General features: G+C 35.6%; 1 protein-coding gene across 5 annotated transcripts in view; it reads left to right on the top strand.

The window, feature by feature from the left end:
- The first annotated feature begins 14,986 nt into the window (after positions 1 to 14,986).
- The window catches only part of LOC149794359 (high affinity cGMP-specific 3',5'-cyclic phosphodiesterase 9A-like), a 61,148-nt gene continuing 49,386 nt past the window's right edge, over positions 14,987 to 26,748 (top strand). For 4 of the 5 annotated variants that reach the window (XM_089968524.1, XM_089968528.1, XM_089968523.1 and 1 more), the window contains exon 1: positions 14,987 to 15,742. In XM_089968524.1, coding sequence (XP_089824650.1) covers positions 15,650 to 15,742 — 93 coding nt within the window. In that variant the 5' untranslated portion in view covers positions 14,987 to 15,649. The remainder of the gene's footprint in view (positions 15,743 to 26,748) is intronic. The other variant, XM_089968525.1, reaches the window with a different exon arrangement.

Genomic DNA, 26,748 nt, shown 5'->3' with positions numbered 1-26,748 from the left:
CATTATTCATTGCATGAATCTCTTAGTTATTAGGCGTTCTATACCGTCTCATAATTAGACGACTTTAACTTTTTGTCTGATCGAGTTTCGCAATCATCTAATTTGCAGTATTTTTTAAAATATGGCATACAATAAAATACAAGTGCTCCAAACATCGCGGATGGATTTGAAGTATGATGGCTTAAAGTTCCCGATTTATGATTATCAAAGTGAGGTGTCGAACCCAGATCTACTAAATCCAGGATGAATAACAAGTCTGAGTCTAATTTTAAATGTTTTGCTAGCTGATGTTCTGATGACGAATGATTATTTCTTGCTAGTAAAACTTTAAATCCGTTTAATTTACTTAAGTAAGGATGCTTTGTTTTTCTCCTCATCACAGCGTTCTAAAAATGCGCAAAAAACCGTATCCACTGGATTCCACTTTAATCCACAGATGATAAAAAATGAAAGGCTCAATAAAGAATGACTATCAACAAAGAGTGAATCTGGATTAAAAACTTAAAATACCTTAATTAGGGCTTATATGCTCGAAATAGAAGCCACAATCAGACATACATTACGAAGATTTACCCACATCTCTGTCTTTATCGCACCCTTCATTCAATATTAAAGACATACATTACGAAAATGTACCCACTTCTCTGTCTTTATCGCACCCTTCATTCAATATTAAAGGATTATTGGGATCTTGCTTTTTAAACATTTATTTCGACCTGTACACTTATGTGATAATTGTTTGATTCTTAAGAGGAATCTTTGTTATAATAATCTGTGACTGTATGGTCAAAAGAAAATGTGCCAAAATTAACAGCCTGTACAGTCCTTAATAATAAAACAAAAAAAAATATATTTTGTCGTCGGTGGAGAAAAGAATGAAGACAATAGAAACCTACTTAAAATTTTCATTAACATACTAATATCACCAAATTTTCTAATGTATGTTTGTTTCCTTATTTGATGAATAAACCTATAACCTAGCGTAGAAATGGTGTCTGAATCGTCAGGTTTGGTTTCCAGCATACAGAAAATCTTATAATATTGAACACCAATACAAAAATTCTAGATAAAGGAATGATCTTTTCAATCCACAAACATTCAAAGAAGAAATTTCCGATATCTATTTTATTTTCAACACGATTATTCTTCATTCCTTTTTGTTTTTACAAAATATTTTAGTGTAGTGTCAGTAATATGCCTATTCCATCGGGAATCATTTCTGAATTGTTTGTGTGCTCAACATTTCGGTGGCAATTCCGATTTCCTTTCGAATCATTGGTTCCTTCCACATGTCACCTAAGTGGAATATTCTTTATTGTTGCCATTGATGACACACATATGTTTGTGAGCGAAGCACGTGCATTTGATGATGGTGCCTACTCTGCTGACCTTGTAGTAACTGCATTGGGGATAAGGGAAAATGTAATGTGAAAACTACATATACTATCTAAAACATATTGGATAGTAGATACTACATGTTGGTAGATAACTAGATATTGAATAGTCGATTAAAATGTGTTGGATAATAGACGTAGTTTTAACACTACATTTTCTGAACCCCAGACTGAAAATTTTGAAGCAAAATTTAGACAGACAACGATACATCGCATGCTAAGTTTTAACATTACATTTTCTCTTGTACTTATTGTCCTCAATATAACAAGTTATTTCATAGGACAATGAGAAAGCTCGTGTTAATTTTAGCACTGCATTTCACCTTGTCCCCATAGTATCACATTCATGAAAATGTAATGTGAAAACTACATCTATTATCCAGCACCTTTTATGGATAGTATATACTAGGTATTGGATTGCAAATAGATAGACTCTGGATAGTAGATAACTAGGGGCTGGATAGTATATTAGATTTAACATTCAATTTTCTCCTGTCCCAAGAGTAGCATTTTTGTTGCAAAATTTATATGGATAATGATAAAGCTTATCTTAATTTTTACATTGCATTTCCTCTTGTCATTTTTGTACTCAAGGCCAAAAGCCATTTCATTGGACAATGAAAGAGAAATCTCGTGTCAATTTTTACACTGCATTTCTTATTGTCTCCAGAGTGTTGTACTCATGTTAAATCTATGGAGTAATGTTCAATTCCACTTGTAACCAAATTGTCCTTTGTCTCACTTTTCAAAGTGGAGACTGTGAACTAAACTCACCCTTATCCCACAGTAGCATTTATGCCCCCAGATTGTTACATACAACTGCTTTCAGAGAACCGCCTCAATTTCAGGCAGCCAGACAACAAAATTGTATTCGTTTCCTTTCCAACGTATCACTCAAACAAAAGTACGAACAAACGAGAAACTGGTACATTTATTGTGGTGACCATACGGACAGACATTTCTGCACGAGATTAAATTCGTACGAGCGGCTGACTGTTCTTCATCATAATATTTTATCGCTTTTTAATCATCCTACTGGATACCAAAACAGATTATGCACCCGAAATAGTTCTATATTGCCGCCAGGTACACGTAATATCGCATGGATCGTATTAATATCTCCATCAATTAATTATTTTAGTAGTTGTTTATCCTCATAAAAAGCAATAAAGTAAAAGTTCACGGACCCAAAGGAAATTAGGTATTATAGGTAGAGAAAGTACCCTGAGGCCCATATAGGCGATTTTTATACTGGTAACACGCTTACCACTTTACCCACCAATAAACGTCTGTAAGTGCCAATAAAGATCTTAACATTAGTGTACGTCAGCGACAATGAAGATCTTAACATTAGTGTACGTCAGTGACAAAAAAGATCTTAACATTAGCGTACGTCAGTGCCAATAAAGATCTTAGTATTAGTGTACGTCAGTGCCAATAAAGATGTTAAAATTAGTGTGCGTCAGTGCCAATAAAGATCTTAAGATTAGTGTACGTCAGTGCCAATAAAGATCTTAACATTAGTGTACGTCAGTGACAATAAATATCTTAACATTAGTGTACGTCAGTGACAAGAAAGTTCTTAATATTAGTGTACGTCAGTGCCAATAAAGATCTTAAGATTAGTGTACGTCAGTGCCAATAAAGATCTTAACATTAGTGTACGTCAGTTCCAATAAAGATCTTAACATTAGTGTACGTCAGTGACAAGAAATATTTTAAGATTTGTGTACGTCAGTGCCAATAAAGATCTTAACATTAGTGTACGCCAGTGCCAATAAAGATCTTAACATTAGTGTACGTCAGTGCCAATAAAGATCTTAACATTAGTGTACGTCAGTGCCAATAAAGATCTTAACATTAGTGTACATCAGTGACAAGAAAGTTCTTAACATTAGTGAACGTCAGTGCCAAGAAAGATCTTGACATTAGTGTACGTCAGTGCCAATAAAGATCTTAACATTAGTGTACATCAGTGACAAGAAAGTTCTTAACATTAGTGTACGTCAGTGCCAGTAAAAATCTTAGTATTAGTGTACGTCAGTGACGATAAAGATCTTAACATTAGTGTACGTCAGCGACAATAAAGATCTTAACATTAGTGTACGTCAGTGACAAGAAAGATCTTAACATTAGTGTACGTCAGTGCCAATAAAGATCTTAACATTAGTGTATATCAGTGACAAGAAAGTTCTTAACATTAGTGTACGTCAGCTCCAGTAAAGATCTTAGCATTAGTGTACGTCAGTGCCAATAAAGATCTTAGCATTAGTGTACGTCAGTGCCAAGAAAGTTTTTAACATTAGTGTACGTCAGTGCCAGTAAAGATCTTAGCATTAGTGTACGTCAGTGGCGATAAAGATCTTAACATTAGTATACGTCAGTGCCGATAAAGATCTTAACATTAGTGTACATCAGTGACAAGAAAGTTCTTAACATTAGTGTACGTCAGTGCCAGTAAAGATCTTAGCATTAGTGTACGTCAGTGCCAATAAAGATCTTAACATTAGTGTATATCAGTGACAAGAAAGTTCTTAACATTAGTGTACGTCAGTGCCAGTAAAGATCTTAGCATTAGTGTACGTCAGTGCCGATAAAGATCTTAACATTAGTATACGTCAGTGCCGATAAAGATCTTAACGTTAGTGTACATCAGTGACAAGAAAGTTCTTAACATAAGTGTACGTCAGTGCCAGTAAAGATCTTAGCATTAGTGTACGTCAGTGCCGATAAAGATCTTAACATTAGTGTATATCAGTGACAAGAAAGTTCTTAACATTAGTGTACGCCAGTGCCAGTAAAGATCTTAGCATTAGTGTACGTCAGTGCCAATAAAGATCTTAACATTAGTGTATATCAGTGACAAGAAAGTTCTTAACATTAGTGTACGTCAGTGCCAGTAAAGATCTTAGCATTAGTGTACGTCAGTGCCGATAAAGATCTTAGCATTAGTGTTCGTCAGTGACAAGAAAGTTTTTAACATTAGTGTACGTCAGTGCCAGTAAAGATCTTAGCATTAGTGTATGTCAGTGACGATAAAGATCTTAACATTAGTATACGTCAGTGCCGATAAAGATCTTAACATTAGTGTACATCAGTGACAAGAAAGTTCTTAACATTATTGTACGTCAGTGCCAGTAAAGATCTTAGCATTAGTGTACGTCAGTGCCGATAAAGCTCTTAACATTAGTGTACATCAGTGACAAGAAAGTTCTTAGCATTAGTGTACGTCAGTGACGATAAAGATCTTAACATTAGTGTACGTCAGTGACAAAAAAGATCTTAACATTAGTGTACGTCAGTGACAATAAAGATCTTAACATTAGTGTATATCAGTGACAAGAAAGTTCTTCACATTAGTGTACGTCAGTGCCAGTAAAGATCTTTGCATTAGTGTACGTCAGTGCCGATAAAGATCTTAGCATTAGTGTTCGTCAGTGACAAGAAAGTTTTTAACATTAGTGTACGTCAGTGCCAGTAAAGATCTTAGCATTAGTGTATGTCAGTGACGATAAAGATCCTAACGTTAGTATACGTCAGTGCCGATAAAGATCTTAACATTAGTGAACATCAGTGACAAGAAAGTTCTTAACATTATTGTACGTCAGTGCCAGTAAAGATCTTAGCATTAGTGTACGTCAGTGCCGATAAAGCTCTTAACATTAGTGTACATCAGTGACAAGAAAGTTCTTAGCATTAGTGTACGTCAGTGACAAGAAAGTTCTTAGCATTAGTGTACGTCAGTGACGATAAAGATCTTAACATTAGTGTACGTCAGTGACAAGAAAGATCTTAGCATTAGTGTACGTCAGTGACAAGAAAGTTCTTAGCATTAGTGTACGTCAGTGACGATAAAGATCTTAACATTAGTGTACGTCAGTGACAATATAGGTCTTAACATTAGTGTACGTCAGTGCCAATAAAGATCTTAACATTAGTGTACATCAGTGCCGATAAAGCTCTTAACATTAGTGTACATCAGTGACAAGAAAGTTCTTAGCATTAGTGTACGTCAGTGACAAGAATGTTCTTAGCATTAGTGTACGTCAGTGACGATAAAGATCTTAGCATTAGTGTACGTCAGTGCCAGTAAAGATCTTAACATTAGTATACGTCAGTGCCGATAAAGATCTTAACATTAGTGTACATCAGTGACAAGAAAGTTCTTAACATTATTGTACGTCAGTGCCAGTAAAGATCTTAGCATTAGTGTACGTCAGTGCCGATAAAGCTCTTAACATTAGTGTACATCAGTGACAAGAAAGTTCTTAGCATTAGTGTACGTCAGTGACAAGAAAGTTCTTAGCATTAGTGTACGTCAGTGCCAGTAAAGATCTTAACATTAGTGTACATCAGTGACAATAAAGATCTTAACATTAGTGTACATCAGTGACAAGAAAGATCTTAGCATTAGTGTACGTCAGTGACGATAAAGATCTTAACATTTGTGTACATCAGTGAAAAGAAAGATCTTCACATTAGTGTACGTCAGTGCATCCTCGCAAAATACTATCCATTCACCTGTATGATTATCGGGTTATTAAACATCATTTTCTATTCACTTTTTGGTATGCTGATCATAAAGTGGGAACCTGCACTTCCAACCGCACGGTGACTTTCAAACTGTCTGCCCCTCAACAAATCTTTGATATCGGGATTCAACCAAAAATCACTTAGAACTAAATCAGTGCTGTAATGGGGATGTGGCAAAGTATCAATACTGTACTCCTTCAGAAAGTCTGTCACAACGGCTTAGATGGATGCTTTAGGTACTGGTTCGGTAGTGTTCCATAATGTTAGGGAACACTTTTGAGGCAGACCAATATACCAGTGACACAGCAGAATCATGCACAGGTACCTGACGAACGGGTTATGTGCATCGATCAAATGATGCATATAAAACTCTCTTCACATTCCAACTCGTAGTCATTGTTCTTTTTTCTTTGGTCCAGTTTTGTTTGTTTACTTTCTCTTAATTTGGATTCAGAAAAGTGAATCCATTTTGTATCACGTTTGACAATATCGTTCAAACGTTTCTGGTGACCCTGTTCATATTTAGCAAGTAACTGGTGATATAAATGTCACAGAATTGTGTAAGAGTTATATGAATATGTATATGTTGTCAAAAATTTACTCGGGTTTTGTTGCCACGTACAGCGTCACCCGAGGGTGGTCTATTTTTTCGGCTCTAGTTATTTCGAAATCCTGAGCAAAACTCACGTGCGAATTGCCTGCAGCGGAAAACCTAAGTACCTAGCTGCGCATATCTGTCACAGCTAGTATACATATAAAGCAAATTCTCTATAACCAAATGACATTACGACGAGTCTTGTCAGAAAGCTAACCCCTTTACGGGAGCAAATCTCCAGCTGTAGAGATGCCTTATACATGCTGTCATGCCTTATAATGGTTTGATGTGGAGTCACAGAACTCTGCGTGGTTTCGTGTGACGTATACGCTGTGTTATGGTGACGTTGGATCGGAAGAGTGTACTGGTTTTCTCGATGCGAGGGACCAAGGCTTCGCGACCATCGGGTCTGTGTAAAATGTGAGGGCTCTCTAGGGATCCTTCAACAGACTGAGAGGGACGGATCATGCTTGGGCGCTTCTCTGACCATTGACTAGAGCGAGTGGAACCGGAGTTGCATCTTGTACGTCAAATGGGCGCCACGATAGTTATATATATTGTGTTCCATGTTATTATTTTCACTATTGCTATCTGAGCAAATTTTCATTCATTTCTATTGCAATATCGTTATATGAACGATCAATAGGTTCATATTTTCATTCATTCCTATTGCAATATCGTTATGTGAACGATCGATAGGTTCATAATTTCATTCATTTCTTTTCCAATATCGTTATATGAAGGATACATGCAAATTTACCTGCTGATTTTCAAAATCGTTATATGAACGATACATTCAAATTTACCTACTTTTCAAAATCGTTATATGAACGATGCATTCAAATTTATATGCAATTTAATATCGTTATACGAACGATGCATTCAAATTTACATGCAATTCAATATCGTTGTATGAACGATGCATTCAAATTTACATGCAATTCAATATCGTTCTATGAACGATGCATTCAAATTTACATGCAATTCAATATCGTTCTATGAACGATGCATTCAAATTTACATGCAATTCAATATCGTTGCATTCAAGACTTTTTTTTATATTGGGGCGTAGATCATATACTTTTATTTTGTTGATCGGTGAAAGGACTTTATTCACGTTTGTTTGAAATTCCATTTGTTAAATTCATGTTTGAGTTTTTTTTTCGTTGAGGTAATTGTTGTTGATAGTTCCATGTTAAGAACTTTATAATTCTCTATATATTTTTATTTATAATGGTGTCAGATTTGTTAATATTTAAATTGCGTTTATAAATAAACATCTTGTTAATGCAGTTGCTTTTGGTGTCTTTCCTAATCCAACATCACACTTAAACATTACTGTTTTTATAACAACCACTCTAGAAATGACAGGGCCTCAAGAAGACCTACCGTTGTTGTGAACAATAGGGGCCCTCATATTGCCATTCCTTTAAACACAAATTTACAAGCCATCGAGTTAAACGTCACTCTTCATTGAGTGATAACGTTTGGTTTCATCTGTATACCGCCAGGCACCAACTTGAAACTAGATGAATTGGACAAACTCGTTCAACAGTTGCCTGCCTCATTTATTTCACTCGGGGATTTTAATGTCCATAACATTTTATGCGGATCAAAGTTCACAAACGACAGATGCAAAAATGTGGAAGATTTATTTTCCAGACACGATTTGTGTTCTCCTTCGCTGCTTTTGGATTATAACTGGAAGGTAGAGAATGACCTGCAAAGCAGTGATCACTTCAAAATCTCATTGAGCTATACCATCGATAAACCAGTTCTACAATGAAATCTAATGGCTGATTGGGCAGAATTTGAAAACCTTTGTCGACGTCAATGATCCAATTCAACAATTTTACATCGTTTTACTCGAAACTGCATGATATATCATTCTGAAGTGCTCACCTAACTCTTAAATAGTACCAAACCAAAGTTCATAAAAGACGGTAAATAAGCTGTTAGACAACGCCGAGATGCATTAAGAAAATTTGGTCCGACACCCGAAAATTTAAGCAGGTACAGCATATACAGGGCTAAGGCTCACCGCACAATTAATGAATGTAGGATAGCATCAAGGGAAAATTATGTTTCTACTTTAAACTCTAGTTCGTCTATAAAGAAAATATGGTAAACGATTCCACTCCCCCCATCCCAAAAAAGTAAGGGAAACAACAACTCTTTCCGAAATAAAAAATTATACAAAAAATACTTAACTCCAAACATTACAGATCAAATGGTTTTTCTAAAACTTCAGATCATATCACCTACCATGTGTGTGTGTGTGACGATGGAACTAATGATCAATGCATGGCTTATTTGGTATTTGGTTTAAAATCTCCTTTACAAAGGGGCTTCGGATATGGCCGTCGTGCCAACGATCATCTGGTTAGACAAGAAGCGTTCATTCGAGCTGCTTTTGCCAAGATAGAACATTTAGAAGCTGTGATTTGGAAAAGGCCTATGACGCATTATGGAAGTACGGAATAATGAATGACCTGCGCAATCTGGGTCTAAAAGACCGTCTATTCGTTTTTATTTCAAACTTTTCCTCAGTTAATTCAATGTAAAGATGGTTTCTACCTTCTCTAATATGTACTAGCAAAGTGTGCTCAACGTATTCTATCTGTAACGTTTTTCAACATCAAATTTAATAATTTTAACAAGTATTGGAGTCCTGGTGTGGAGGATTGCTCCCTATATGTTGATGTTTCCTAATATGTTACATATCGATACACGAGCATAAAATTGCAAGACAAGTGCAACAAAATATAAACGAGATTAAAATTTTGGCCACTGACAATGGTTTTCAAATTCTCCTCACAATCCAAAACAGTATACATGCATTTCTGTTGTCTACGAAAACAATATGATGATCCTAAATTCACGCTAACCGGAACACCTATACCGGTTGTGGAGAAAACAGTTTTTAGGTTGTCTTTGTTAGAAAATTTACCTTCATTCTACATATAAAGAACTTGAAAGCTAAATGCTTGAAAGCTCTTGGTTTTGCACCCTGACTTGGGAGCTGATAGAAACGTTGTCCTCAAACCTCTTGAACCATTATTAGATCCAACTTGGTCTATGGCTGTGTCTTAATGGTTCAGCCAGAACATCATTCTTAAGGATGCTTAACCCAATTCACCATCAAGCAATATGACTCGATTTGGGAGCATTTGGGACATCCCCCATGTGAAAGCTTTGACTGATGCGAACATCTGTCACATCGTAAAGAAACATTATCCATACAATATACCGCAAAATTAATGTCGAACCCTTTGAGCCCTGCTTTTGCGTTTGTTTTTCCAACCGCAATAATAATTAAACCAACATTATACCAAAATACGCAAACTGACATTTGGCATTAGAATATCTTACATCATTGAAAAAAACTAACTTTTTAAAAGTAAAAAAGTAGATTGTTTCTGTAACACCGCCGTGGCTTTTTAAACAACCAAACCAGTCTTTACGCTACATTACGGAAACTTCCGAGAAATAACTTTCCTTTTTCAGAACTTTTATCATGAATTTCTCTTCAAATTTAAGAACCACACAATAATTTACACTGGTGGCTTAAAAGTTGACAAAAATGCTGCTGCAGCTCCGACTGGTGGAAATCACACTAACAAAGCATGGTTGCCAAATATTTTCAGCAGAGATCAGGGTAGTATATTTTGTCCTGAAGTATATACACAGCAAGACATATTTTACACTCTGTCAGCCCCGATTCACACTCAGCACTTCAGTAACTCCACAAAAGAAGTTGGAAACCAATTAATGACCAATATTCGCATCATACATACCCAGCTGTGTTGTTGTTGTTGTAGGGTTTTAACGCCATTTTTCAGCACACGATAGGCTATACATGGCGGCCAGTATTAATGGTGGAGGAAGAACCCGGGAAATCCCCAGAAAGAACCACCGACCCTCGAGAAGCTACTGGCAAGCTTTCTCACATACCCACATTGGCCGAATCCGAGACTCGAACCTACGCAGACAGAGGTGAGATGGCAGTGATCCGTAACGGAGAGCGCTTTAGACCACTCGGCCACTCGGGGCCCCACCCAGCTGTGTACCTTTCACATTATATTATACTGTTCCTTACCCAGCCATGTCGGTATTAACGGTAATGGAAAAGCAGATCGCGCTGCTAAAATAACCAGAGCTCTACAACCTTCTGATTTTAAAATAGCATATACTGATTTTAAACCTGGTATATTTATTAAGTGGCAGTCATCATGGAATATTGCTGCCAAGAATTAGGACTGGTCATATTTATATAAACCCCTCCAACATGTTAAAGGGCGAAAATTGTTTTTTTTTCTTGTTATTTATGTAAGTCAACCGACATAAACATCCTTGCGTTTGACCCTTGGCCGGCGAAACCTAAAATATATATAATGTGGCCCTTTACAAAACAAAGTTTGCCGACCCCTTATGCCTCAATGGACAGTTTATCTGGTTAAGTTTCATCCGACAATGACCTATTACAAATAAATGAGATTAATTTTACACGGGAGATACAAATAAAAACAAACTAATGATTTTTGTAGAAAGCATACATGTGATATTTTGAATGCGACATCAGGTTAATTCCTGATACAACTGGTGGCTTTTATACTGAACCAACACTGCCACCAACCCCTAAATGTTACATTCATTTTGACAGCAAAGAACTATTTTGAATAATTTCCTACTATACCAAATTAGCATACTTTTCATCTCCCCTCAGCCATCTCGATTTTTGATATTTGCCTCTGTGGCAGACACGCGTAAATAAGTAAGCCAAGTCGGCTGCTCATTTGCAGCCCAAGTTACGCATTTGATTTTCAATGCTAGTCTAACTGTGACAGGCAGTCACCAACAAGCAAACCCATTTCCAAGCCTAACTCAAAGTAAATCTAAACCACATTACAGGTTTAACTTCTGTGTGAATTTATAAATGTTAGGCTTGTGATAATTAGGTTTATACCTTCTTCTTTAAAAAATAGGTAGGTGTCAAAATAATAAACTATCCAGTGAGACCTTAAGAATGGATATGCCAGTCGGATATGGGGAAACGCTTCTCAATTTCAAAACTTTTCTGAATAAAACGCAACATCAACATGTGTAAAATTCACAATCGCCTGTTTCCTATGATGTATGGGATTTGTCGATGATCGTGAGTCATGATGTAGAGCAACAGCTATGAGACACCTTCATATTTTCATTTTACTTTCCACGCTTAAACATACAATTTCCTTATAACAAGCCAATGTCATCATTTTTCATAGCTAATATAGCCTTTAATGTTAGACCGCTCCGGTGGCCTACTGGTTAGTGCGTCCGCCTCGGATGCGGGAGATCGTGGGTTCTATCCCCGGCCGAGTCATACCAAAGACTTATAAAAATGGTACTAACAGCTGCCTCGCTTGGCGCTAAAGAGGTTAGTGTTAGGACTGGTCGGCCAGGTGTCAGGATAAAGTGACTGGGTAGGACATTATGCTACATGTCTGAGGCATGATGCCCCAGTGCTAGACATCACTATAAACTTCCACATTGCAGACATCCAAATCACATCACATCGCACTTTAATGTTAGTGCCTGTGATATATGTGATATTTCACAGCAAAAATAGTAGTATTTATGAAATCTTAAAATGTAGTAAATAAAAGATCTTAAAAAAGCCAAGCTGATTCTCTTGTAAAAATAACTGCAAAATGTGCATGCTAAGTACTTAACAAAATATGAACGATGCACAGCATATATAAACTGACCAGTGATTTCATGAAGAATGTCAAATCTATACTAGAACAGAGAAATCTGAGGTAGACTGTAAGGGAGACAAGTCATCAGGTAACATCAAATGTATGGACCAATCTTTCTAAACTGAACCACATCAGTTGGGAAATTTAAACAATGAAATTCTATACCCAGATTCATCATATCTGGTACTAAGACAATATATATGGATAATATATTTTAAGAACACTAAGAAGGGCACCTTTGCATCACATTTTGCCACTGGCCATCACATAGTATTGCTGAACTTGCCGCTATTTAGAGAAGTTTGTTTTGCTAGTGATTTTAACTTGCACATTATCAAATCTAAAGCAAATAGAAAATCAATCAAAGTAAAATAGGGGAGAAGAAATAACACAATGTAAAAAGGGACATACATTTCACATAATTCACCAAAAACAATTGGTGCGACTGACTCCCAAGGAAATCTTTATCACTTCAGCAGGTGTGCTCCCAAACACCTTGAAGGATACAAGAAAATCAAACCCTGAACTTCCTATATATATAGTTCATTATAACTTAAATTTCTGGAAATAAGATGAAATCATGTAATGAAACATTACATCATGAGTAAATATATATGTAAAAGCATTAAATTAAGTCACTCGTCATTTTAAATTGGACAAAAATATATTTAGTATGTACTGAAAATATTGATAAACTAAATAAGTATGTGAAATACTTCAATTAAATCACCTTGCTTGAAACTTATAAGGCTTTTGTTGTTAATTAGCAGAATTGATCAGAAGTAATACCTGGTAACTCTAACAGTGTTGCGTTAACTCCCAACTTCTACTATGATTAAGTGCTATCAAATCTATAGGAAGTGTATGTTTGGAATACCTAACTATGACAGCTTCAAGACACGGAGGTAATAAGGAAATGAGTTATGGCACAGTGACAAGACTAAAAAAATTACACCGGTTTTTAAGGTCTCACTGGACAGTTTATCTGGTGAATTTCATCCGACAATGACCTATTGCAAAAAAATGAGAATAATTTTACAATGATTACACAAATAAAAACCAACTAATGATTTTGTAGAAAGCATACATGTGAGATTTTGACTGCGGCAATCAGGTTAATTCCTGATACAACTGGTGGCTTTTATACTGAACCAACACTGCCACCAACCCCTAAATGTTACATTCATTTTGCAGCAAAGAGGTATTTTGAATATTATTCTGTGACAAGGCAGCTTAAAGAATCAGCATGCGCCCTATGCATGAATAAAGTTCACTAGTACTATAACAAATTAGCATACTTTTCATCACCCCTCAACCATCTAGATTTTTTATATCTTTATCTCTGTAGCAGACACACGTAAATACGTAAGTCAATTCGGCTGCTCATTTGCAGCAAAGTTACGCATTTGATCTCCAATGCTCGTCTAACTGTGACAAACAGTCACTAACAAGCCAGCCCATTTCCAATTTTGACTCAAGGTAAATCTAAACCACATTACAAATTTAGCTTCTGTTTGATTTTATAAATGCTAGGCTTGCGATAATTAGGTTCATGCCTTCTACCTTAAAAATTAGGGAGGTGTCAAAATACGAAACTATCCAGTGAGACCTTATAGTGCTGGTACGTATTAAAATCTACAATCAACCAACCGACCCTATTAAGTTGCCATGGAACAAAAAGCAATTTCCAAGACAAAGGAAAATGGGTAAAACCATAATGATAAATTAACTTTATATTTAACATACTCTCGTAGGCGCTATCTAGGATAAATCTCTCTCTCTCTCTCTCTCACACACACACACACACACACACACACGAAATGAAACATATGTCCGCAATTGTGCGTGTGTTTGTGTGTTATCTTTATCAATCCCTGACATGCGCAATCCCTTGTTATGCTGAATCCAGCGCACATGAAAGGAAAAGATGATACATTAAAATATTATCAATATACTCTACTTCATATAGATTTTAAATAGCGTACGTGCTTTCGACCTACTCTAAGATTTTTTCAAAGCAAACACAATACAAAGACTAAACAAAGCACCAACACAAAAAGTGTTGAAATTACACAAGTTTACAAACTATTTCACATGGAAAAAAAGCTTGAAAATGTGTAATGTTTCGCCAGGTTGACTTAACTTGATTAATAATGTGGTACGCTATTTGGAATAGACCTACAAAAGGAAGAGCTATAGTGCCATCTATTTAAGAATATGAAATGGGATAACAGTGGAGTATACCCCAGATGTTTCATTGTTTCTGGAATGCGAGGAATGGCTATTGCAATAATAACACCAGGCGGAACAACAATAATTATATATGAGTGCCTGAAAAATTAGCAAAATGAATTGGTTATTTAATTGAAGAAGTGGTCACTGTAAACAGATGATGATTTTATTTGCGTGCGGTTGTCATTCTTGACTAATTATCACCTGGTTGTATTAATCGATGTTGGTGACAGTTTCATCAAAAACTGGCTGATCAATCGAGTTGACACTTCGCCTATCAACAGATCCAATTCTCCATATCGAACTTAATCAAAGCCAGGTCTTGAAATCTGTGAGCTGCACGCATGTGTCGCAACTATTTCCATGGTAACCTAATCACCACTCGCCATATTATCGACAAAACAAGTTAGAGAAAATGCCAAATCAACATCTCTGCGCATGCGTGGCTTCTATTTACGCAAGTATAATACCATTAAAGACGAGATTTTTGTCATAGCGTGAGAGATATTGGTGACAAAGGTTGCATGTTCTAACTGTTAAACATTAACAAAATTCATCCCAGAGCATTCGTTAATCAGGAACTACTTGGTACAAAATTTTGTGAAATTTAAACTTCAGTAATGGAATGTAGCCTTTGTTAGCGTCATTTCAACATTTTCATACCGTATCTACCTTTATTGTTAACATCTTGAGAACAAATATCTTGAAAGTACTGAACGCAATATCAACATCTGGACTTTTATGCAGAATTGAGAATGCATCAATCAATGTGACGAGAAGATTTGTAAGGCAGTATCGATAAAACGCTGCTTTTCAGATAAAGTTAGTATTATCTGCAAGCACTCGCACAGATACCTGGTGGGAGTAAGTGAGACCAACGGAAGCTCTCCGCTTAGTTTTAAACATTTGTATCTTGGTCCAAAATCTAATTGATATTAATCCATGACTATTTACAATAGAATACGTTACTCTGTCTCAAATCTGAATTGCTGACCGGTGAGAAGATACAAACGTCATTGGATTATATTATTTGACATCTAGTATTTACGTTTGGACTTGTATACACTACTACTTCTGCATGTTTGAATAGGGATGACAGTCCTGAAAACGTTGTGATGTATTTATACGGAGTCCATCACGGTGTACATCAGTGAATGCTGACAGTCCTTGCTATCATTATGGGGAACGCATCGTCTATCGAAAGTTCAAAGGTCATCTTTCTGGAAATCGACGGAAAGCTGGAAAAGGTATGGTTATTTATTAACTCATGTTTGAACATTCTTCTGTCTGTCGTTAAAGGTTTTTAATTATTCGCTGTAACTTTTAGCAGTAGTAGTAATAACAGTTAACGTTACAAACACTAACCTCCCCACTGTCCTAAAAAGAAACAAAAAATGAAGGTACAGGTAAAGTGGGTAAGTTGGCTATTGCGGCAAGACATGCGATTTTGCACAGAGTGTATTTTAACGGATCCCCGAGTCACAACGTCAAAACAGGAATTACATACGATAACACCTTTTCTTTTAGTTGATTAAATTAAAGGTAATAAACCCGTAGATCGTAGTCTACGTCCATTGTTCCATTTCTGCTTTCATACAAACAGCGTAGAACCAAGATCTGCCATCAACGAATGTTCTGCAGATCAGAGTCTACGTTCGTTGTTGAAATGTAATTTCATACGAACAGCGTGGATCAAAGCAAGTCGTCCCAGAATGTGCCTGCAGATTTTGAATCTTCGTCTTTTGTTCTAGTTGTAATTTCAAACGAACAGCATATTTGACTATCTGCGGGCGGATTCTGTAAAGATCTTGAGCTGTATAATGCAAAATTACATATACATGTAATGGAAAGGTCAATAACTGATGTATGAATTTGAACGTTATTTCTCTTACTCTAGAGCTTCTAATGAAGCGCCTTCAGCACAGTGACTATCCCGGATCTAGTGGAAATAAAGCTTATCTTATTATAAGAATGCAAAGATAACAAGCACCCAAACAAAAGTCCATTTACGTCTTCTCTTACCGTACTGAACCCAAAGTTGCATTTTTAATTTTTTGGCATGAGTTTAACTGTACAAATTTGTGTATAAGTCTTACCCAGTCACCACCAGTATAGATACAAACTGATCGTAACATAATGCCTTTACAGATCTGCATATAATCTTGTTGTCATATGCAACAATGATAAACACAATCGCCAAATCATACCATGGCAAATCTAGGTCTGTGCGACCCGCAGTTTGGTCCGTACTATGCAAGAGAACATGCTATATTTTTATTTTACCAAATGCTTTGAGTATTTAAGACTTCTTAAAGTACGCAGTTTAAAAGATGCAAATACATAAATGTGGAACCCATGTAAAGTATTTTTTAAAAAAATAAATCTGTTTAACTAAATTTTACTTTTACGACAATAAAATTAACTATTATATATTCCTCATAGAGCACTGAAGCATAGTTTGCAGTTACACGTTCCACATAGAGTACTGAAGCAATAGTTCGCAGATACTCCTTTAGTACTAATATTAGTACCCTTACTCGTACCTCGTGGACAGGGTACTAACATGAGCATATACGTGTTAATGGAGCAAGCCGGGTGTGATTCACACCCGGCGTTCCTTTAGCCTAATAATAAAACTTTAAACATATTCCTTGCATGTAATCCAATAAATTGAGTAGTCCTCTTATTTAATACCGGAAGTATCGAAAATCATTGTAGAAATAGTTGTAAAATCTCGTTTACCTTTTTTAGCCGATATTTTCGTTTAGATCGTCCACCATATTATTTCAAATAATGATTACTTCCGTTCTCAGCCTCGTTTGTTTGTGTGCCATATAAGGACATTGGCGCCTTTTTTGGAAATGTAAACAAATCGTAGTAAAATTTTGGCGCCGTTTGGGTCAGAAATTCTGCGCATTAAAAGTAGATACGGTTTACCGGCAACTTTGAAATTCCACCAAGAAGCGATTATTCGCACTTAATTGATAATTGTATAGCGTAGAAAATCCAAAATATGGTCTGGCAAGACTTACGTAGAAAAGGGGTCACGGCGAAAGTCTCGCGTTATCTGTCATGGCGGACAGGATAAGGTTAGAGTAACCATGCCAATTTATTTTATCGCGTAAGGGCTTAATAAATTCAAAATAAGCCAAATTTCTTCCACAATACGATTATACTTATGTATTTGATTTCTACACTGTTTGTTTTTCGGACTTTAGTGACGAATTTTTTTGCTCCATTACATGATATGGGATCAGTTCGTAGCCTCAACCACAACAAATCAAGTTGAGGCTACGACATCGTAGCTAATACTCCTTATGACAACCAAATAAACTATTACACGTTTCCCTCTGAGTACTGAAGCATAGTATACAAATACATTACCCATGGAGTACTGAAGCATAGTTTGCAATTAAATATTATCCATAGAATACTGAAGCATAGTTTGCAAATACTTTCATACTGTTGAATAATCATTTATGTTTATACGCACTATCATATTGTTGAATAATCATTTATGTTTATAAGCATTATCATACTGTTGAATAATCATTTATGTTTATACGCACTATCATACTGTTGAATAATCATTTATGTTTATACGCACTATCATACTGTTGAATAATCATTTATGTTTATACGCACTATCATACTGTTGAATAATCATTTATGTTTATACGCACTATCATACTGTTGAATAATCAGTTATGTTTATACGCACTATCTACTCAATCCTTCAACGTGTGCATACTAGGGTATTTGGATTTTAAATAGCAAACGAAGCTCCATGATGACAAACGTTTAACAAAGAATGTTTACTAAAACATACCTACATTTTAATTTTATGAAAGGTTTAATTAATTTAATTATTAAGTATGGAACCAAAGCGACGAGCTTTACTATATTTCTCGCATTTTTGTAAAAATTAAATCTGTTTTAGTTATCTTTATTTACAGACATACTGAAATGGTAATTTTAAATGGGATTAAATTACAAAACATTGAATTGTAAAAGAATACAAAGAAAATACTAATTGTTATATAATATCTGCATGGAACATAAATTCCGATTTTAGCTTAAATTGATTCGAATGAAATATGCAAATATACATTAAGAAAAGGTTGATGTTAATTCATTCTTTTATTCTTTATGAAAAAATGAAAATTGGATTTACGTAAAGGATGAACATTAATTGTTCAAACATGCTCGCTCTTTTATGTTCTTAAAAATGCTGAATGTTGCATAATAAGTTATTGTTTTCGACTCAACCAATTATGAAACTGTATCTTCATTCATTTTTTATTAACACAACCTGTGAAGAAAATAAAAACAATAAAAGCAAGTAACATTTGCACATAACAATGATAAAACCAAACATATGCGAGCTGACCTCAGTAGACCTAATACAATAAAACCAGAACAAACTAAATGCAATAAAACTAAAGTCTACCCATTCCATTGCTAGGATAAATATGTTTCTCAGGCCTTTCCTTCACATTAATTGTGTTGATATGGCATTTACTTTAGCGTAGCTTCTATCTGACCAATTATAAAAACAAAAACCTTTCTAAGAAGAAAATTGAGAAACAAAATGAATAACAAGATCAGCAATTACGAGCACTAGACTCATAAATACCGTGTAACATTAGAATATTAAATACAGTGTAACATTAGAATGTAACATTAGACTATGAAAAACAATGTAACGTTAGACTATTAAATACACTGTAACGTTAGACTATTAAATACACTGTAACGTTAGACTATTAAATACAGTGTAGCCCTATATTCTTACATTCACTGTAACACTACACCATCAAATACAGTGCAGATCTAAACAATTAAATACAACGACACTAGACTTACAACTGTAACCAAATTCTTCGTCTAGAGGTCACGTCAACATTTTAACTCTCTTTGCTGTCATCGATATACCGTATATGCATGCTATAAGTCGAACCAAACTGCAAACAATATTGACTTTCGGCAGCCGTCGCATAATGCGCTGGTAGATGGGGATCAATATTTGTTCTACTGATTACTCCTGACAAACTACATCCCATATCTTTGTGTGCATTATGCGACGGCAGATCTTGAATTGTGCAGTTTGCAGTGGGACCCAACATATAAGCTTCTATATACGGTAGAAACAAAATTATGATTTTAAGTTACTCATGTGAAAGTCTACTTTTGTCGTTATTATTAGCTGCAAACTGCACACATTTGAACAGTATTGCATTAGAATATTGATGTTAAGGTCACCACTTAAGGAATACTATTCTACGTGAACATTAGGGAGGGGTCTTGTCGAAATGTACACATGAACATGTCTCATATTTCTTAATCATGTATTTATCAGAAATGACAACCACTCCGGTGGCCTAGTGGTTAGAGCGTCCTCCTCAGATGCGGGAGGTCGTGAGTTCGATCCCCGGCCGAGTCCTACCAAAGTCTTCTAAAAAATGGAACTAACAGCTGCCTCGCTTGGCGCTCAGCATTAAGAGGTTAGTGTTAGGACTGGTCGGCCTGGTTTCAGGATAATGTCACTGGGTGGGACATCTTGTTACATGTATGATGCCCCAGTGCTAGACATCGCTTTAAACTGCCACACTGCAGACGTCGTAGCGATATGACTGTAAAATTGTTAAAGCTACGTTAAAAATCTAAATCACACACACACACACACACACACATCATAAATGACAGTGCAAAACACGTTATTTCTGGAAACGCAGTTTCAAGTATCAGTAGTGTTGACTGCACTGCTTTTTTCATGCCTGTGTTCCGGGCCATAAGCGTTTTAAGTTAATGTTGATCAGAAACTGCACTCGACAGATGATTGGGATTTTATTCTGCTTCATACGCGGTTCCATTCTTTGCTTGTGTAATTTTCAATGTGCATTATTATATTATTAATTTATGTATTACCATGTTGTGTTAGGTTAAAAGTAGATAAACTTAGAACATCAATTTGTTTGAATTGCAGGTTTAACGTTTGCCACCATTTAAACGACTATGCATCGTACCCTGGTGTACCAGATATTTTCCTTGCCTTGTTTTCTTTACCGTAGTTCAAGTCAGTGAAGTTGCCATTCTGCATTATTTTGAGTACACGTTTTCAAACGTTGGTCTTAACGCCATGTTTTTTGGTTTTTTTTGCCTACATTCCGCTGTATCCTCAAGTGTTTGCTTATTATAACTTGAATTACGTCGTATATTCTATTATAATTCGCATATTTTGATAGGGTTAAATCTGGTTGCCCACAGGGCAATAGGAATATTCACGGATAAAGATAAAAAGTAAAATAACGTGTGTATTACACAGAGTAATTTTCGTTTACATTCACCTGTCTTCACTGGATATGGCGGTGTAAATTTTTCTGGAAGGTAAGATGTATATGTTTATATAACACAATTACATTGGAGTAACCGTTCTGGGTCTAAATTTCCTGTTATATTCCTAAAGCTGAAACGGGCTCTTTGATCTCATTGGAATCTAATTAAGATACGATATAAACGGATGCGCTGCAGACAATAAAAAAAAAAAAAAACGTTTCTTTTCTCTACAATAATAAACTTTGCATCCGGTTCTGATTTCAGAGACTGGCGAGTACATTAGCTGATGTTAAAAGTGGTAAACTCGCACGTGAAAATCGTTATAAATAGAAGATGTTGTTAATAATTAGACCTTACTTTGCTCTCTCTCTCTCTCTCTCTCTCTCTCTCTCTCTCTTGCATTATGGACTTCCCATGTATGCATATCAGAAATCTGAATTACATAGATTGCAAAGACTGAATTCAAACCACACGACAATCTCGGATAGGTTACAAAGAGTACAGTCATTTTTACTACATGACGTTCTGGACCTGGATCAACATTAATTATCAGTAGATTAGGTCACATACTGGACATACTCCGCCACCAAGGAATGTACTGGATTACCTATGTATAGCATCACAACTATGTACAGTGTGATAACTACACATTAAGTGTTATCTGCCAAGCAGATAACTGGATTAATTTCTGATCTAATATGTGACCCTAAAGAATGATTTTGAAAAAGGCCTTTGAATAATTAAACATTCAGGTGTTAGTGACGTTTGTCGAAAAGTATACAAACGTACGAACTGAAGAAATATTTCCCATGTCGCTTGTTAAATATCTAACTGGTGACCGAGTGGACATAGGCGCGTTCCTTTACAGTTCATTGTTATCTCACCTCCGTCCGCGTGAGTTCAAGTCTCGCGCTTGGCCAGCGTGGGTATGTGCGAAAGCATGCCGATAGTATCCCGTGGGTCGATGGTTCTTCCTTCGCTTGATATAACAGCCGCTATGTACAGACTATCATGTGCTAAAAAATATGGCGTATGCATGAATATAATTTGCAGAGCCTTAAAAAATTGTAATAAATTAAATAGCAGTGTCATTGAAAATATTTTCAATGATTATTATATGGAAGAAAACTAAAGTATATATATATATATATATATATATATATATATATATATATATATATATATATATATATATATATATATATATGTGCCTTATCTAGCTCAATGAATTGGGTTGCCATTATTATTTTGTATTAACTGCAAGAAAGTTGTATTGCTATGGCATTTCAGAACAAGTAGGTAGAATAAACTAAGACAGACGAGCAAAAGGACTATTTTAACCCATCGGAAGGAGGTACTATAAAAGTCATGTCAGCGTACCCTGAGATAGCACTCCGATGTTATCGTTGTCCTTCACCTTTATCTTAATTAATTCCGTGCTTACTGTGAGAAAGAATTTGACCGTTTGCAGTTTCAACAACAGTAAATACTCCCTTATAAGTCGAGTCCAACTGCAAATAACAAGATCCTGATATGCCGTACCATATCGCGCTTGCAGGTCGGGGTTTATATGGGGTTTTTATATACTGATTATTCCTAACAAACTGCATCGATACTGATCTGCCAGCGAATCATGCGAAAGAATATGAGGCGCCTTAGCGGACAAAAACTGGTCCAATCAGAACGTTGCCGCTGAAATTTTAATGTCCTATGTCCAGAATTACAATTTCACGTGTTGTATCAAAAATGCTTGACCTTAAAGTTTCATTTTCTAGGTCGAGATTTTAGATTGTATTTGTTGAATTAAACAGTGTTGGTTGAAAGTTATATTTTCTATGTCTAGGTTTTAGATTGTTTCGTTTGAATTACACGGCGGTGGCTGAAATTTCAATGTCAGACGTCGAGAATTCCTAATTTTTGTATTGGTGAAAGAGTCGATGTTGAAAGTTCTATTTCATATGTTAAGTATTTAGATTTTATCTGTTGAATTACACAGCACTGGTTGAAAATTCTTTGTCCAATGTTGCGTTTTTAGATTGTATATTCTGAATTACACAGCAGTTGTTGAAATTTTAATGTTATATGTCGAGAGTTTCAATTTAACATCTTGAATCACATTGATTGTGCTGAAAGTTCCATTTCGTATGTTGAGTTTCTAGGTTGTATCTGTTGAATTACACAGCTGTGGTTGGACATTTTATTGTGCTTGTCAAAACTGTTATTTTTATATGGTGAAATGGTGTGTTGGTGTTGAAAGTAACATTACACAATGTCCACTTTAACAATTCAAAATAATATAGAGTATTAAGATACATCATTCGTGTATTCAATTATGAGGAGCCATTACATTTCAGGCATTGACAGTTTGAAAGTTACCATTCACAGGTCGAGCATTACTATGAATTTCTTCGCTAGAGGTCTCTCTCGTGAACGGAACGCGTTATTTTTAAACAGGGAGGCTGCTTCTGTTTGCTGTGAATTTCAACAGATGAAATCTAAATACTCGCCATCTGAAATGGAACTTTCATCACAAACAGTTACATTCAACGTGTGAATTAGGGATTCTCGACATATGATATTGAAATTTCAACCATCGTTGTGTAATACATGTCCTTGTTTATGTCGGACAGGAATCAAAATCGATTTACATCAGAAACACATGTGTCATGTGATAACTTTACGATTTTTGATTGAGGCCCCTAGTGACCCAGTGGTCTAAAACGCTCTCCGTTACCGATCACTGCCATCTCACCTCTGTCTGCGTGGGTTCGAGTCTCGGATTCGGCCAATGTGGGTATTGAGAAAGCTTGCCAGTAGCTTCTCGAGGGTCGGTGGTTCTTTCCGGGGATTTCCCGGGTTCTTCCTCCACCATTAATACTGGCCACCATGTATAGCCTATCATGTGCTGAAAAATGGCGTTAAACCCTACAACAACTACAACGACCTTTGATTGCCAAGGAGGCATCGTCCTTGATGGTCCACTATAGGCTTGTTTATGTTGACTGTACTTAAGTGGACTCGACTCGAAATTCATACAGGCATTTGAAGGTTGTGACTCGAGAGAGGAGTAAAATTAAGCTTTTCTATGAACATTTCTAAAAGTGAAACTGATGATTATAATTTTCAAAAGAGAAAAAGAAAAATTAAATACATCAAACAAATTAATACTAAATGGAAACTAAATTTTAGGTATTCAAAAGATTTTTTTCCTTCCAGCTTATTTATTACATGTTATTTCTTTTTTTTTTTTTTTCTTTTATTGCATAACTTGCATAACCTTCAAAAGAAAGATTTCAAAGTTGATTATTTGTGCATTATGCAAGAAGATTTAATGGCATGGCATGGTGATAAGTCCTTTGTGGTAACCTATAACACTTTGAAAACATTTTGTAACAAAAACAAAGTTTCGGGAAATGAGATAGTCTTCTACCGGACTGAAACAATTAATCAATCAAGTACACAACATACAGCTAATAATACAGAACTGGACTGAGATTGTGAATTTCTTGATGGCAGAACTTTAATTTGTAATTGATTTGACCTTTGAGATCTCAATTCAAGTCTAAACATATATTTTCTGGAAAATTCACGACTACTGGGTACATTTTATTTTGTTTTTTTGTTTTTTTAAAAAAAACGCTTAATGCAAAATAAAAAGCACAAATTTTGTGGAGTCCCCTGGTTTGAGGAGGTTTTAACACTAAATCGATACACCAGTCAGATAAGGAAAACGACAATAACACAATCGGAATATTTCGGGGTTTTTTTGCCAGATATTGTTGTCAGCTGGTTAATTTGGTCAGTATGTGCGTATTTGCGTAAAGCATCCTAATCACAAACTATTCCTGCGCTAAAAATTAAACACTGTTTAACAGAGACATCTATCGACTGATTCAGAGTGCAGCTGAAGTGGAATTAATTGCACTATTTTGGTACACGTGGTTCACAGCCTGATTTGATCCATACACTGGAAAATATGGTATTTAAATCGATAACTAATCTCTCAACGTTACTATCAGCACAATAAAGTAACGTGTTGATACTACAGATCTTTAAATGTCAAGTTTTACTTCGACTTGAAAATTGGAGACACCAGAATCGTGACCATCATCATAGACCACATGTATCGAATAACACGGCCGTTATGAACGGCCGAATACAGTATAACTCTCAATTAGTATTATTTTCATTAAAACTTCTCTATACCGGGCATTGTTTAGACAAAAACGATTGATTGTTATGTAGAAGTGGCCAGAACAAAGAGGTTTGATTGGTATATAGGAACGGGCAAATGGCGACGCTAGTGTGTGGCCTGCATAAAGGGGACGGTTTAGGTGAATCTCAGACTAGATAGATTAAAAAATACTTTCCCAGCGAAACGTTTCTCTCCGATCTAAGGCTGAATAAACCAAGTATAAGTTTAATTAACAAAAAGCTGTCTCCCTGGAAAATAAATGTAAATTGACATAAATAGTCTGTCTCTTTTAACCCAATAAATATTTTAAAGCAGAAAACAAAAACCGTGGTATCAAAGCTATACGTTTCCGTTCCTATAATTGTGCAGTGTGTTTATGGAATTTAAAAAATATAGGACAAGATAATAAGAAACTGAGGAATAATTAGCCGTTATTGACCGCTGTGTATTAAATCCAAAGGTCTTTTAAATTTCATTCTTCACGAACTTTGAGTTTTCAAAAGAACTGTCATGCTAGAATATGCACTAATATGAAGATCATAGAGGACTGTCATCAGATATTTCAGTGTTCAAACTATATCTTGAAAGGAATTATTTTTATGCCAGTTTAAACTTAAGAACTTGCTTTAGCAAGAAATAAACACTGAAATTTCTGTTGAAAAATAAGAGTTCATCTGCTTACAACAAAAATCAATAGTGCAATCCTTAATACAACGCGATAATGGAAGGCCGGAAAAAAACAGTTACGGATAGTCGTCAGATCGGTTACCTCATTACGTAGGGTAATGCAGTGCAGCACATGTCGTACGTATGTAAAGACAGATACTGTAGAGTTTTGCACATACTTATTAGCTGTCATAAATTGCCTTTAAGACACGTAAATATAATCAGCTTTCATTGTTTGATAAAACTAATTGGACGGTTTATTGTCAAATGCATTCGCAACGAATTAGAATAGCGATCTGTAGTTTATTGATGTCTCTTTCATGCGGACATTTGTATTTAAATGACAATAGTAATTTCATTGTCACATCAGCATTCGCCTGAATCAGACTCATTTGGAGATTTGATCGATTATAAACATTAAATCCCCAATCCCGAATTCCGTAAATTATGGTTAAATGCAAGTCATTAGAGATGAATGGACTTACAAATCACCGAAGCCTTTCCATCAAATATACTAACCGATGTAAATCCCTGACAAAAATAGAAAGGTCGATTTATTTGCCATATTATTTGTAGCATAAACGATGTTCCTGCCTTAACATAATCCACTAAATGGCTAGAATATGGGAAAACATTATTTTCCTCCAAAGATATAAGAGTACCACATATAGATTATTTTCTGGCCAGCTATGTGGACTTATGGTTCAGTCCAAGCCCGAGTTCAGCCATCAGCCAGTTAAAAGCAAGCTAAAGCATGATAGGTTTATGATCTACAGGCAGGTAGATCAAGATCTATGTGGTTATTTATAGCTAGGACTTCAATCAAAGAAAGCCTTTGCTGACGCCAGATCATGGTCGATGCTAATTTGCAGCTAGATACGAGTTATGTATAGATAAATAGGGTTGAGTTTTATTCGTTATTAACTGTGATAACTACAATTATAGTAGCATAGATCACTGACCTTATATATGTTATATATATTACATTTTTTTTCTTGACAGACTATGACATACACTCAACTTTGAAAATTATGTATGTCAGAAGAGCTTCATTAA

The sequence above is a fragment of the Sinohyriopsis cumingii genome, chromosome 8 (genome assembly GCF_028554795.1).
Source record: "Sinohyriopsis cumingii isolate HCF-2022 chromosome 8, ASM2855479v2, whole genome shotgun sequence".
In the NCBI taxonomy this organism is placed as follows: domain Eukaryota; kingdom Metazoa; phylum Mollusca; class Bivalvia; order Unionida; family Unionidae; genus Sinohyriopsis; species Sinohyriopsis cumingii.
The sequence above is the reverse complement of the archived record's forward strand: the minus strand, read 5'-3'. Positions and strand labels throughout refer to the sequence as shown.